The sequence below is a fragment of the Coenobita brevimanus genome, chromosome 54, assembly GCF_032717465.1.
Source record: "Coenobita brevimanus isolate Jiangsu-jjx chromosome 54, ASM3271746v2, whole genome shotgun sequence".
Classification (NCBI taxonomy): domain Eukaryota; kingdom Metazoa; phylum Arthropoda; class Malacostraca; order Decapoda; family Coenobitidae; genus Coenobita; species Coenobita brevimanus.
The window spans coordinates 4,964,569-4,981,552 of NC_137007.1; the positions used below are offsets into that span (position 1 = coordinate 4,964,569).

The window sequence follows — 16,984 nt, forward strand, 5'->3', positions numbered from 1 at the left end:
GGCAAACCTCTTGTAAGGAATGGTTAAAATATAAATAAGGACACTTTTTTTTTTTTTTATATGTCTGAAATAATAGTAAGGATTGTAAGAGGTGAATCTGATCGTGTATAAGGGAACAGTTTTGTGTGTGTGTGTGTGTGTGTGTGTGTGTGTGTGTGTGTGTGTGTGTGTGTGTGTGTGTGTGTGTGTGTGTGTGTGTGTGTGTGTGTGTGTGTGTGTGTGTGTGTGTGTGTGTGTGTGTGTGTGTGTGTGTGTGTGTGTGTGTGTGTGTGTGTGTGTGTGTGTGTGTGTGTGTGTGTGTGTGTGTGTGTGTGTGTGTGTGTGTGTGTGTGTGTGTGTGTGTGTGTGTGTGTGTGTGTGTGTGTGAGAGCGTACAGGTTTGCGTGGTTAGCTTCAATAATAAACGCAACAACAGAGCTACTCCCACCAGCACCACTTTTTGCCCCACCCTGTATAATACCATTCACCGGAAACCCACCTCCACCTGTCCTGAATAATACCCTACTCATCCACCCATTCATTACCATAGCCACATTCATTCACGTATACACCATTACTCTCCTGGTTTATTCATAGGGCCACAGTAATAACAAATACACGACACTGTTGCATTAACCAAACCATGATTCATTTCTTCACCGTAACGCCAAATACCATCCATTCACCGTGTTTTTTTTTTTTTTTTTTTTTGCAGCAACATAGACAAGGTACAATTTCATTAGCCAAACCTCGATTTTTATCATATCGTTACAGCCACCTCTCATTCACACAACCACCCCAAGTACCATCCATTCATCATTTACCTATGAACATCACTCCTAATCAACCATGAACATATTCACTACTACGCTGGTTATTCACGCATGCAGCCACAACAATAAATATACACACTACTATTCACTACCCACTTACTGATTCATTTTCATCCATCTACATCTCATTCATAAAATCCCACCAACGACCATCCATTCACAATCGTTCACGGGACCAAAATACAACAGCTAAGCGATTCTATTTCCAAACTACGATTCAGGAAGCCCCATCCCTTGTTCATTCACACAGCTATACGGAAATATCATCACTTCATATTTCCCCGGGACCACAACGAGATATACACACTATATACACGTCATTGCTTCGTTAACCAAACCTTGATTCATACAGACTCACCCACTGCTCATTCAAAGTCGTATTGTCATCATTCATCTCTTATCTACTTTTCAAAATTAACCACGCACACGCACACACACAAGCACATCCCCACACCTCCCCCTCCATGCATATCCACACCTCCCACCCCCCGCACACACGCAACACAAAACTATTCCATTGTTTCGGTTTGCACAAATCTATCAAACTTTCATAAAAAAATTTCTGTCATCCCATTCCATTTCTTCCATCGTCCCCCATCCACTATCAGGTCAGCTATACAAAGACGTGTGTTCATTTTCTTATCTGATTTATCCCCTACAGTTCAGCTTTGTATTTTGCTACCGTCAATCGATTTATTCAGCTTTCCAGAGGTTAATGACAACCTCCATAATCCCTCAGAGTATTTTGACGATTTTCTTGTTACTGCTGCTTCCGCCACACGATTTTATTCAGCTGAAGGGAGACCAGTGGAAATGGAGGGGTTAATCTCATTTCCCATCAATCATTCATCTATTACACCACAATCGCCATACCCTCATAACCTCCCATTAACTGTACCATTATTAACTTCCCGCTGGTAATATACCCATTATCTCCCATTAACCGTACGGTACATCCATTAATTTTCCACTGGTAATTTGATCATTATTTGACATTAGCCATATATTCATTCACTTCCCACTACTTCATTACTTCCCATTAACGATACATCCATTACTTGCCATTGGTCACACACCCATTACTTCCCGGCAGACATACTGTACATCCATTCACTCGGCAACTGTCATATCCACCCATTTTTTCCACCAATCTAGTTTAGCATGTGCCTGTCATTATTCACCCACCAACACCCACTCACCCTCACACACTCTCTACAAAGTGTCCAATACACTCTTCATCCAACCATCCATAATCTACACTTCCTCCACTGTTCACTTACCACCGCCTGTTTTCATTCATTCTCTAATAAAGGTTCTCATCCATTAGCCCTTCATCGTTTCTATTAATATCATTATTATCTTTACTATTATTATCATTATTAGCTTATCTACTGCTGTCAAAACGTTTCCTACTACAACAACCTGTTTTTCTTTTTATCTCCCCATGTCAAACCTACATTCCTCTCTGACCACTGACCACTCCTATGTTTATGCTCCACGGAAAATGTTAGAAGCTACTGTACTCCCACTAAATATATATATATATATACATATATATATATATATATATATATATATATATATATATATATATATATATATATATATATATATATATGTATGTATATGTATATGTATGTATGTATATTAGTTACCCATGTGGTGTGATACAATACGACACAGGGACCAAGGATTCTGAACTACCACCAGTGCCAAATGAACACGGTTTCACTTTCACAAATCATTTCAAAGTTCATCGCACCCAGGGATAACGAATATTCTTCTTTTTTTTTTTTTTTAGTGGGTGTGCGTGTTACCGATCGACTACCGAGTACAGAAAGGACACACACTGACTGTACGTGAAAGAAAACAATCAGGCCGAAACAAGATAGACTGAATTCGGTGATACGCAAGGACTGGAAGGAACAAGCTAAAAGCCAAGAGGTCTGAGTGGAGAAAGGTGGGGAAGGTTTTAGTCCTGCAGGGGATTATCTCAGCCTGTTGATGATGATGATGATGATGACTGATAATGATGACCCCTCCATCCACCTGTCCTTCCCATATACATACACTCATCCTTCTCCCCCATCCATCTACCTGTCCTTCCCTAATACTGCACATACACTCATCCTTCTCCCCCATCCATCCACCTGTCCTTCCCTTATACAGCACATACACTCATCCTTCTCCCCCATCCATCCACCTGTCCTATTAATTATACTAATCCTCCTCCTCCCATTCAGCCATACCCTTCATCCATCATCATCCCCCCCACAGTAATGACCCCCCAAAGTGCTTAATTACGAGGGACCAAACCACTTCCTGCCCTTTTAATTGTGGGTACATTGTTGGCTCTATTATTTCATTATTATTACCATTATACGTTTTTCTACACTTATTCACTTGTGTTCTTTTTCAATAATTCTACTCTTTCGGTACTTTTTTTTTTTTTAATTCTTGCTATTCCCGACAATATTATTTAATTTTAGTGAGGCCTATTGTCATTATATTTTTTATTTTATCTGCTTATCTATCTGTCTGTCTGTCTGTCTGTCTGTCTGTGTCTGTCTGTCCGTCTGTCTGTCTGTCTACTTAACTATATTTATTTACTCATTTTACTTTCCCTGCCAGACAATGCTACTGACCCCCCCAAACACCTCTTGTCGTGAAGGAGATATCAGCAGTTTCCATTAAAGTCTTCAGTACGATTTCTTTATCCAATTCTTGCTCCCACCAGACGATTTTCCTCGGTTTATGGGACACCTCGGGGAGAAGGAATTACAAACGACATTAATTCCTTCAGTACTAGAATGTGTGTTATTTTTCTCTTGCTAACGCCAGTCGATTTGTGCTGCTTAGCTGAATCCTCTCCTAATTACAGGGTTGAGAAGTCTGAAGCTAGTGAAAAGGAGAGTTCGAAAAGAAACAGGAGAAATATGAAGAAAAATAAGACAATTAGTGAAGGCAGCGAAAATAAAACTAACAAGATGAGACGAAGGAAGAGACAAGCTAACACAAGACCAAACATCAGAATAGGGATCACGTGTAACAAAACTCTGTTCTATTTAACTTGGCGTAAAATCGCCATCTCTCCATATTCAGTTCTGAAATACAGCAAGACAGTGAGGCTAAAATATGGTGTTAGTCATGAAGAAATGGTATGGAAAGGATGTAGAGCCTTAACCCTGTCTCTTTCTACCGCTGAGCTACGTGAAATAAGCTACAAAATTACGAAAATCTGGGACAAGCTGAAGTGAATGAAGTACAGTATGACAGCAAAAAGACCAGTGAGAGGGGAATGAAAAAGGTGGAAAAAAAAAAAGACTAATGTACTTTATTTCAAATATTTAAGAAAGAGCGAACCAAAAACTAGAGGTTCACAAAACTGTTCCTTCGTATCAAAAAATTAAGGGAACGAAAAAATGAGAGGAAGCAAAAAAAATAATAACTAAACATAACGGATAAAAGGAGAGAGAGAGAGAGAGAGAGAGAGAGAGAGAGAGGCTACGACAAAAACCTTCCGGAATCCAAACGAGATCAATTCATTAAACACACTATATCCTCCAAACCTGTGCACTACGCAATTCACCTCACAAACACCATGGCTTAAGATCTGTAGGCATAGGTCAGGTGAAAGTATAATTCTCTCTCTCTCTCTCTCTCTCTCTCTCTCTCTCTCTCTCTCTCTCTCTCTCTCTCTCTCTCTCTCTCTCTCTCTCGTACGATGGATATAAAAGATGTAACAGGTTTATATAGAGTTCCTTCACGTTTGATGACGAAAGGTAACGAGAAAATATATATATACTACCACCATTGCCATAAATCATCATCATCACTGTCATCGTCTTCATCATCATCACTGCCCTCTTCATCATCGTCATCACTGTCGTCATCATCATCATCATCATCATCCCAATCCTTAATCACATCCAAAATATAGAGCAAGGCAGGACACACACACACACACACACACACACACACACACAGCGAGAGTGAGGAAGGCTGAATGGCGAGGTGATGGAGTGAGGTGTAATCGTGACTTGAAGGTGCTCAGGTGCCTACCATATACACACGTTTTCTACCACGACCTACTGCCTCATCCATCACGAGAGAGAGAGATAGAGAGAGAGAGAATGGTCCAAAGGTAACAGGCTGCTATTTTTTTTTTTTTTTTTGCTGACAAGGGCTAGACATATAGAAGAGATATATATAGATAGAGAGAGTAGTCTAAAGGAAACAGACTACAAGTTATGTCTTTTTTATTGAGAAAGGAGAGGCAAAGACACTGCATTAGGCTACAGAGGAAGGCTACAGGGATATACAGTATAAACATTAATCATCTAATTCTTCAGCAGATATTTTTCCCAAACAGAATAAAATTGCCTGTAGCGAAAAAGACAATAACTAAAAACGACGGACTGGAAATATGCGTTTGTTCCTAACCCCTATAGAAGAAGTGGCTGTTTCTAAACAATAAAAAGAAATCAATAATCATAATAATAATAATAATAATAATAATAATAATAATAAAATAAGAAATCTAACGGAAACTCACCCTAATTAAAAAAAAAAAGGTAATCGTAGAGGTAATTATGAATACAAGGTTACAGAACTGGTCTATATAAGCTGTAATGGAATAAGAGGAAGGGTTGATAATGAGACACAGACGGATACATAAGATTAGCATTAACCCTTTCAGTTCGATGACGTCTTATATCTATTAATCACTGCTATATTCAGACTTCACTGGACTTACACAAGGCCTGAAGAGGTTATTGAAGGCTTTATCCAACCCCTGTTGCTCGAAAATCCCTCTCCTAAACTGAATGAGAGAGAGAGAGAGAGAGAGAGAGAGAAATAATAAGGCGCGTCAGTGGTAGAGGTTAACACGGATTTACTTTAGGAATTGTAAACTGAATTCAGGGGAGGTTTTAATATCATACAGAAAAGGGGTTTAATAAAAGAAAATAAAAATTACGAAATAGCATCACAGTCGTAAATCAAAAATGAGAAAGAGATCACACTAATGCTTCAACCCTTCACAACGATTATTTTTTTTATTCATAACACCAAGAGATAATATTCAAGTTTATTATTCAGCTCAACTAGTAAGGTGTTAATTACGTCTATATCGAACCACAATATTTCTAATGGTTTCCCCTAAGATGAATTAAATCGTCTGGATATGGTGATAGTAATGTGATAATGACGTACTCACACTGAATGATAATAATAATAATAATAACAATAATAATATCGGTAGTAGTAGTACATGCAGTAGTAGTAGTAGTAGTTGTAGTAGCAGCAGTATTAGCAGTAGTAGTAGTAGCAGCAGTAGTAGTAGTAGTAACCGCAGCAGCAGCAGCAGTAGTAGTAGTAGTAGTCGCAAAAAATATAAGAAGAAGAAGAAGAAGAAGAAGAAGAAGAAGAAGATGATGATGATGATGATGATGATGATGATGATGATGATGAAGAAGAAGAAGAAGAAGAAGAAGAAGAAAAAGAAGAAGAAGAAGAAGAAAAAGAAGAAGAAAAAGAAGAAGAAGAAGAAGAAAAAGAAGAAGAAGACGAAAATGAAGAAGAAGAAGAAGAAGAAGAACAAGAACAAGAACAAGAACAAGAAGCAGAAGAATAGCAATAAATCATCATCATCACAATCATCACACCACGGGAACATCACCACCACACAATAAATCGGGCCCCCATTAAGCCAGTAATTTCGGTGTTCACAGTCTTGCATTAGCACACACAGCCAATGCAGATTATAAGTCACGCACCTGTACGTATTTAGTGTTGAGTCTTACAGCAGTATTATTGAGTAAGAAAATGGTTTATCTGTCTATCTACCTATTTATTTATATCTACCTATCTATTTATCTATGTAAATGATACGTTAGATAAATAGACAGACAGATAGACAGACAATATCTTACCAATCTCTCAGTCTACCTTTCAATTTACCTGTCCATGCACCCATCCCTCAAGCCAACATGCAACCATCCAACCATCCACCAACCCATCTACTTACCTACCTGCCTCATACTGAACTAGCACGAACTTCCGCTGTCATCACACTAATCCCCCACACGATGATTGCAGCGTGCGTGACCCAGAGTATTTACCTGGTCAGTAATACGGTTGCAAGTCCACCAGTACGGTATCCCCAGTGCAGGACCCTCTAAGGTACGTGTCCTCGATGGCCCAGGAGGCTCCCTTACAACTCTTCTTTAAGCTATTTATTTTGCATGTTTACTCTCTAATATTTTACTTCTTAATGTGTCCGACTCTGGGCATATGCTTCCCAGCCTGTTCCCAAGGCCCAGTAGTCCTCCTATATACCATTCACCTCCATATGTCACCACTTCGGCACTAATACCCTCCGTCCTTACTGAATATATGCTAAGGTTGTCTCATACAGGACTGGTGTATTGGTATTAGTGGGAGTAGTTTTACATGTCGGCGGGTCTTCTGGTAGATCAGTAAAGCCTGTTTTAGGAAATACAAATCTTTAAAGCTGTTCCCTGCCCCAGGCGGGATTCAAACCTGCATCCACTGAGACTGTGTGTGTGTGTGTGTGTGTGTGTGTGTGTGTGTGTGTGTGTGTGTGTGTGTGTGTGTGTGTGTGTGTGTGTGTGTGTGTGTGTTTTTGCTTGCCTGTACTGATACGGAGTCTATGGGTATCGTGCTGGAGAGGATGTTGCCAAGCTGACACAAGGACACTCCTTCCAAGAACAAAAACGATCAGGAAAGCCACACACACACACACACACACACACACACACACACACACACACACACACACACACACACACACACACACACACACACACACATTTCACTCTTTCTACTGCTAAACGACTCTATTCATATTAAAAGTGCAACCGAGTAATCAAGAGGTTAATGAAGGCTACAGCTCACCACATCAAATGGAAAGTCTCCTCTAAGCTACATAAAATCGTCTGAAGCTAGTAAGCATAAATTGAAAAAGATATTACCCCAGTGTAGAGGTTAATAAATGCTTGCTGTTACCTGTACCAGCGGAGTGGCGCCCGAAAGCATGAGAAAATAACCTCACTCCCTCACATTCAATTATTCAGTTATTCAGTGTCTCGGGTGTCGTAAATAATGGTGTGCACTAAAGCAATTCTGAGCCAGCCACAACCAGGCCTCATTTCTTGCTTGTTACAGGCCACTAACAGCTAATCATCCCCCATCAAACAATTCATTGCAGTCTGCTTTGTTCAGTTCATGGCCGTCACTTTCCTCGACGTTCAGATCTCTCTCATACAGATTACTGAGACAAGATTCACACGAGAAACAAGACATAAAAAATAATGAAGGAACCGTAACAAGTTTCAAAGCGACTTCAGAGATTATGGAAATGAGTGTATCAGGTTGTCGATGGAAAAAAATAAAAAGAACAAAAAGGCAGGATGTTGTTAGTGACTCCCAAGCTACAACCTCATGTTTTTTCTAGGTCGCAGCAAATGTCCCAGAAGAGTACGTTGACACAAAAACCACCTGGAATATCCCTACCAAATTTTCACTACGCTAATTTCCAAGCCCCGAAAAACATGATAACTAAATTGAAAACCATGGGTCCAAGATCAAACTTATTTTTTAACCTGACGCCCCTCAGAGTCGTGGTGACATGAAATTCGATGACCCTTATTTATGACGTAGGAATGGGCTCCTTGGTTATTAGACAAATCGACCCTGACTACACTTGGCCATTAACTAAGCTGAAGGATAGAGAAATGTACATTAGGTTAGAAAAAAGTGGTACAATTTCAGATAGCTCCACTAGAACCATTACCAGATACATTCATCCACTTCAAACATTCCCGTCACCCGTCACCCATATGGTTGTGGCACCTGTCCTTTTCCCTGCCATTACCTTGTCCTTCTACCCTACCTGCCTGCCTCTACTCTCCCCGCCACACGTCTGTCCTTCCATCTCCCGTCGCCTCATCCTCACCATCACTTAACCCTTCACTAAGACAGGTTTCCACTAAACTGAACATAATCGTTTGTTGGTAGCACACAAGTAATAGAAAAGTAAGAGAGAAATGTCATGGCACTGAAGAAACTAAGAGCAGTTCTAGTACCTCCCTTACATGAGGTTTCTTTCAGGTAAAACCAAACTGCTTGACGAGAGCAAAAAATGTACCAATCCGCCGGTAGTAAGAACCAAATCGTATGGTAGTAACATGAATAAAATCGCCTAGTGTTAGCAACGTAAAATCGTCCGGCAGTTGAATGGATTGTCGACCAGAAGGCATATAAGCATGGTCGAATTTACCTCAGTCTATTCCATCCCTATACCTGAAAATAAGGACCTGGATGTAAATGAGACAGTGAAGTGACGTATTATGGGATTATGCTCGAGTGCTCTGCTTATCAGTTATGCCGAAGGGAATAAATCTACAGCCACAGAGGTCACTTATTAGATGAGTAAAATTATATGACGGTATCCTATTCACAATGAAAAAGATAATACGATCCATTATTGAAGGGGATAATGGAGGCAATTTCTGGCCCTTAACCACAAAAAACGTTCCCCTTAACCCCTTCAACGCGATGACGTCTTGGATTATTCTTGCTCCCTTCTGACCATTTCACACTGCCAAGGATAGATTTTTTCGGACATTCACCTCTTCACTACTAAGGAGCTTCCCTGACCTAAATAAAATGGTCCAGCAACAGGAAGAACAAACTACAAGGCGTTCAATATCGGAGTGACATAGAGAGAGAGAGAGAGAGAGAGAGAGAGAGAGAGAACGTCCTCGCACTGAACGGGTAATATCTGCCGTGGACACCCCATCCCAGTAAGAGAGGGTAAAAGGAGGGAGGTATCAAATCCTCAGCCCCACCACCACCCTACATTAGAGATCCTATAGGGTCTCTAAATGGTCTCTACCCTACACCTGCTGACTACCTCATTTACTTACAATGCCCGATTCTCACCTATTTATTGCCCATTCGATTCTACCTGTTTCTCTCTTTCTCTCTCTCTCTCTCTCTCTCACCCCACCCTAGCCACCAGCCAACCAGATCACTTTTCCCCCCTTACTACGGCCAACAATACCACGTAACTCACCCGGACTCACCGCTTCATTATCAGCCTATTTAACCCAGGAAGCCCACCCACCCACTCCACAAAAATTACACCAAATTACATGAGAGAGAGAGAGAGAGAGAGAGAGAGAGAGAGAGTTGTATGTGCAAAAACTGATTCCTATATACGATTTAATCCATGGTACTGACGATTGGAGTAAGGAGGACGGGCAGTGAAAGTAAGACCAGGGAAGGAGAATAAGGGAGGGAGGAGGGGTGGGCGAACAGGAGGAGGAGGGAAGGAATACGGATGTATAGGAGGAGGGAGGAAATGAGGGATGATGAGGGAAGTAGTGGGGATGTTGGAAGGAGAATGGATAATGGAGGGAGGATGGATACCGGGAAGGATGGAGGGACAATAAAGATAGAAGAAAGGATAGAATGAGGAAGGACAAGGGGAGCAAGCAGGATAGGTGAAACAGGGATAACTGGGGAAGGAGGGAGGGTAGGGGAATGGAGGGAGGGTAGGGGAATGGAGGAAGAGTAGGGGAAAGAGGAAGGGTGGAAGGGCAGGGAGAGGTGGCATGATGGGGGAAAGGGGAAGGAAAGGAGAGCTGGGGGAGGGATGGAAGCGAATAAGGAGAGAGGAAGGGAGGGAGGAGCAGGTAACCTTCCCACGGCATTATTAGGGAAAGGTCACCACTAGTCCACCTCGCCTTTTACCCTATCTACACCAACAGCACAACTGGATTTGGGTATTGTAGCAAAATAAACCATACGATAATATACAGTAACTGACTAAAAACGGGAATACATTTATTTATTCTATTTTTTTCATGATCATGTTATTTTCGTCGATTAAATACGCTTCTATGGAAGCACATTACCAGTAGCTCATTTTTACCACTTTCTGCCCATCCCAACGTACTAAATTCCTGGTAAAGAAAGCTGGATTGGAGTTTCACGCTGGACCTGGTAGGAGCAGGTCGACATTATTATAAGGTAAACAACTCAACGTAGAACATAAGCGCCCATCTTTATGGTAATCTCTCAACACACACACACACACACACACACACATACACACACACACACACACACACACACACACACACACTAACTAACTAACTAACTAGTGAAAAAATGACGGCTGTATGTAACTTTTCCTCGTGATCAAATATAGCCTACTCATTTACAAATAATACTGTACGCATCAACGGAAGTGAAACGGATTGCCAGCATGACATCATCTCAGCGCAAATACCCACGATAAGGTGATGCCTTATTAAGTTCCCTAACAGTTCTTCACTTTCTTGGGCTAGTGGGTACAACAACGAAGCATACTTGGTGGTGTGGTACTGACCTGTACGGCGCTGTTGAGGAAGCAGTTGTTTTGGCCCGGTGCGTTAAGGAGTCCTTTGGCCCCCGCTACAGAGTCCCGAGGAGAGGCCAGGTCTGCTACGCCAGGTTCCCTGTGGCCCAGGTCATCCCCGCTGTCCTGGCCCGCACCCCGCACGCTGCTGTGGTCGTGGCGGGAAGGCCGCAGAGTGTGGGTCAACAGTGCGTCCAGGCCGTGGGGCTGATCTCGTGTCATGTCTCCGGGCTCCCACGTAGGGCCCAGGTGATCCCAAGAGGCCCTCAGGGGGGGCATGGGTAAAGGGGGCCTGGGTGCATCCAGCTGATCCCAGGAACCGCCCATGTGGTCGCGGGCGAAGCCCCTGGTGGACCTGGCAGGGTGGCGGGGCGGGCTGAGAGACCTCCCGGCGAAGGCCCGCAGCGAAGCGCCATAGTCCCGCGGCAGCGACCTTGCCAGGTCCCGCTGCTGGCCGCTGGGCACGGCACGTGGCGGCGTGAGGGCGGCCATGGGCATAAGCAAGACGGATGTGGGTGGTGGTGTGGGCGTCACAGACACAGGTGCCTCACACAGGCTGCACCACTCAGTGCCACCCACGGCTGCACCATGGCACCCGGCACATCACCTGTGGGCAACAACACAACCATTAGCTACCACACACGGCTTGAGCATTAACACACTATACACTGCACCAGACATACAGAAGCAACGAAATGCATGGCAACTGTATAAGAAGTGGCAAAATACATTTGGTAAAAAACGGAAGACAGAGAAATTGGATGAATGATAATTTGTTACCATCTAAAACTAACAGCTGCAAAGATAGTAAGCCTACAGTTATGATATAGAGACTATATTGCGTCAAAACTAATCCTGACCTTTTTTCCCATGCTTAGGATAAGGTGTGGTATGATCCAGAAACAAGAAAGGAGAAGTACGAAAACTAGAGAACTACTAATACTACAACCAGTGAAATGATCCTGCACGTACTTCACATACACCTTCCAGACAGTCACTGTCAATACCGAGGCACTACACCCTTAAAATGAAATCCCCCCTACATAATTCACACAACCTAACTTAACATTTAATTATATACAGCTAAATTAAGAAAAGATAATGGTGCATGAAAAAAAAAAATCAGAAACCAGTACTATCATAAACGAGAAAACATGAAGTGGGGGCCTCAAGACTTTTTAAGATACGTGATTTAAGAAGTTTCACACATTTTCACCACAAAGCTCTGCCATAATCCCTGTAGAATATTACACAGATTAACAGATGTATAAATAAAATGTGATACTGATGAATATGTCAGTCAACTACAAAGAAGCTTATAGGTAACCCACTATGACGGAATGTTTTTTTAGAGGTGTCCATACGTAACTTACCCACATAACTTTGCCTAAACTTACCCTCTTCCTAATACAACCGTCAAAGCACCCCACACCACCACCAACATCGCTACGCACCACCACCAAATCCACAACACCTTATTCCACCACAAAAACCACCACACTCTACTAACTCTTATGACTACCAAAATCACTAATGCACCACCGCTTAAAAACACATCACACAAATCATCTCGTACTAAAATCCACACCATCCCATGCTACAACCAGAATTACCCCATAACAACCATAACTACTCCGTCCCATCACCAAAATTACTACGTACCACAACCAACACCACTCCGTACCAAAACCAAAGCCTCCCTGCATCACTACAAAATTCACTCATACCTCAACCACAGCCACTCAGTACCACCATCAAAACCACCTCATACCACAAGCAAAAGCACCCATATCTCACCCAAAACCAGCATCAATGAATCCTAACATCAAAGTGACAAACCCACCTAGAATCCAACCAAAATTACCATCTAAAGTAAGATCCACAACCACGAACAACACCACCACAGCCAGCCAGCAGAACCACCACAGACCACCACCAATACCACCACCAAAACACCTCAAAACCAGCATCAAAACAGTCAAAACCATGAAAGCTACCCCTCACCAACTCCTTGACCACCACACACGACCACCAAAACACCAAAACCACGATCAAAACCAGAATGAGAACCAGGACAAAGCAAGGTAAGGGCGATGCTGGTGTAATGCTAGGCTTGTGGGGCGGGGGGCAGGAACAGGCGATGTCCATTAGATAAGGTATTGTCCCCGTCTCAGATAACCATCGTGCGCCCCCTGCCATTCTCACAAATTACGCCCAAACAAAGACAACCCCACTCCACTTACCCAGACTGTATATACACACATACGCCCAAACACAGAGACATACACGCACACACACTAGCAGGTGCGCGCACGCACACGCACACACACACACACACACACACACACACACACACACACACACACACACACACATTCATACATACATATATACACACAACATAAAAACACAAACCATAAACACATCACAAACATACATACACACAATAAAAGAAACACACACACACACACACACACACACACACACACACACACACACACACACACACACAGGCTGGGTACTTTCCAGAGATGAGTTAGTATAGTGATTATTTTTAAAAATTATTCAAAATTTGCCTTTTTATACAAGCAATACAATACACGCCTTAGATTCTCTTACCAAATGGAGTTTATTCACTTTTTCACTAAGGTGTCAACTTTCGTATCAAAATCTTGCCTAAACCAGACGATTTATTCAGCTTAAGAAGGCCCTGTACGATTTGACAGGTTTACCCTTTCTCCAATAATCCTCTCAGTATGATAAGATATTCCTCAGTTAAGTTTGATACATCGAGAAATATTAATCAGTTTTAGAAAAGACCTCTTGTATTGAGGGACTTAAAGACTTGAAAAAAAAAAAATCGTACTTACAAACCAGATCTAATATTCAACTATCCCCCATCTAAAGTCTAAATATAAAAGGCCGTAAAATCTATATATAAAAAGTCCAAAAAGATACATGAAGTGTGTATATATAAAAAGGGGAAAAAAATCGCAGTCCCCCCTTTTACTGGGAGGATAAAAAGACACGGAAACCAAAGCCACACTGATGAAACACGTCATCAAAAATCTCCTCCACCACGGACAAATAAATCAAAATGAATAATAAGTAAATAAAATGGGGTCAAAAGAACAGTATCAGAGAGAGAGAGAGAGAGAGAGAGAGAGAGAGAGAGAGAGAGAGAGAGAGAAGCCAATACCACCAGAAATCAACCTCAAATAAATTCTATAAGAAAAAGGTCCCCACTATACGCAACAGTACCCGAACAATCCGCTCCCCCTCCTCTCAATGGCTGTCTGTCTATTATGTCCTCCCCCCTCCACGGCTGTCTATATGTCCTCCCCTCCCCTCCCATGGCTGTCTCTATTCCTCTCCTCTTCCCTTCCCCATCAAAGGTTCGCTGACTTGCCATAATCGTGGAGGAATCTTTGTTGCATAATTGACTGCCATTAGAGACACAAAGACGACGTACGATGCGTCTTTGTCAGCGTTCTCAACCCCACCCGACCTATTCACCACCAGTCCCAGGAGTCGAGGACCACTGTGGGTTTTCTCTTCCCAATCTATATTTCTTTCCTTTTTCCTTCCCATTTCTATCTTTTTTTTCTCCTGACTTCTTCCTTCCCATGTCTATCTTCCTTCCTCTGACTTTTTCCTTCCCATTTCTGTCTTTCTTCTGAGCTTTTCCTTCCCATTTTTGTGACCTTTTCCTTCCCATTTTTATTTTTCCTCTGGCTTTTTCTTTCTCAGTATTTCCTTTTTTTTTTTCCCATTTTCTTTCCATTTTCTTTTTATGACTTTTCCTTCCCATTTTTTCTGACTTTTTTATTTCCATTTTCTATATTTCTCTAGGGCTGAATTTCAATTTCAATTACATTTATTTTATTTATACTCTTCAGTACAGTGACCTCTTTTTATATATTTTTTCTATTCCACTCTGAAGGACGCCTCATTGTTAACTGATTATTAAGAGGATGCAATAATTTATGCCCGACTTCGATTCTCTTCAGTGATAGGATTAATGCTGTGCAATCAGGAAATTTCTCTCTCTCTCTCTCTCTCTCTCTCTCTCTCTCTCTCTCTCTCTCTCTCTCTCTCTCTCATCAACCGTATCACATTTTCTATAACGTCATTTATCAACCTTAAGCCTCGGAATCTTATCTAGTTAACTCTATTCTCAAACGATTTTACTCACCCCTATGAACCCTCCCGTGGTCAGAGTGATAAGAAAATCATACAGAGCATCACCTTTCATTCTCAGTTACTCAGAACTACCAGACTGACCGAAATTTATTAAGAAAATTTATTGAGAAACATCGATCACATTGAATTTCATCACACGTAGGAGCTTCACTCTCTCTCTCTCTCTCTCTCTCTCTCTCTCTCTCTACGTGTACAGTCAAGGACAAAAGTTCGCCTACTCTTCCGCTGCGTCAGTTCTAAACTAAGGTTATGTCCCTCTCTTCCCTCCGTGACGTACCGCATCAGAGAATTATCTACGGGCAAAGATGCATATAAAACTCCCCTCAGCTTAGGAATATTAGCCAGCAGAGGAAAGAGAGAAGAGGTGAAATATAAGGTGAATTTCTGTCCCAGCCCGTGCACCTAGTTAGCGTAATTACAGGTGGACAGGTGATAAAAATTGTGAGGACCTGCACGTCAGCTCTTTATCGGGGGGTTAAAGATCACGCACCTCGTAAAGTAAATTAAATGGGTTGTTGGTGCTGTTATTCCTCGGTGCAGCTGATGCCTGGGTGGATTTCTTATTGCTGTTCGGGGTGCTGTGGCGGATATTATGTGGTCTTGCGAGCAGTGAAAATTTATTGCTGTTGTTGTGGTGGTGGTGTTGGTGGTGGTGGTGGCTGTCGTTTTTCTGTTGTTGTTGGTGGTGGTGGAGGTGATGGTGATGGTGGTGGTGGCTGTGGTGGTGGTGGCTGTGGTGGTGGTGTTATTGTTGCTCTTTTTTTTCCCCTCCTTGTTGTTGTTGGCAGATTCAATGATGAGTATTTTGCTGCGTTTGTTGTTACAGCCAGAGTCGTCGTCAGAGTTGGTGGTGATATTTGTAGTTGTTGTTGTTACTGTTATTGTTGTCACTGATGTAGGTAGGATGATGCAGGTGTGAGCAAAGGAGAAGCGTAAGTCCAGAGTTTTTTTTTTTTTCTTCCTTTCTTTTCCCGTCTCCTGTCACATTCCCGGCCCTTCCCATCTACCCTGTCCCATGGCCCCCCCTGTCCGTCCCCTTCCCCCCTCCCCTGTCCCCTGTCCTCCTGTCCCTTTGGCCCTGTCCCCTGCCTTGTCACACTGGGCGATGGACTCACACGGACCGCATTGAGGGGGGGGGGTCTTGACGTTAGGGTGTTGGCAGGTGTTGTAGGTAATGCAGAAGGCTGACAGGGGTACAAGGGGATGCTGATTGTACCTTAGGGGGTTAGCAGTGGGTTGGTTATTGTACTACAGGGGTTGGCAGTGGGTGTGGACGGTAGGGGATTGAAAGTGTTGTGGGTTGGCAAGGGTTGTGGGTTGGCAAGAGTTGTGGGTTGGCAAGGGCTGTGGGTTGGCAAGGGTTGTGGGTTGGCAAGGGTTGTGGGTTGGCAAGGGTTGTGGGTTGGCAAGGGTTGTGGGTTGGCAAGGGTTGTGGGTTGGCAGGGATGTGGGTTGGCGAGGGTTGTGGGTTGGCAAGGACTGTGAGTTGGCAAGGTTGTGAGTTCGCAAGGGTTGTGGGCTGGCAAGGGCTGTGGGTAGT

At 42.6% G+C, this 16,984-nt stretch overlaps 1 protein-coding gene across 1 annotated transcript in view; it reads right to left on the bottom strand.

Moving 5' to 3' along the window:
- ec (ubiquitin specific peptidase echinus) overlaps nucleotides 1–11,733 on the bottom strand; it is a 651,602-nt gene extending 639,869 nt beyond the window's left edge. Inside the window, exon 1 of the mRNA XM_080273286.1 lies at nucleotides 11,233–11,733. Within this exon, the coding sequence (XP_080129412.1) occupies nucleotides 11,233–11,733 (501 nt within the window). The remainder of the gene's footprint in view (nucleotides 1–11,232) is intronic.
- Between the last annotated feature and the right edge of the window lie 5,251 nt (nucleotides 11,734–16,984).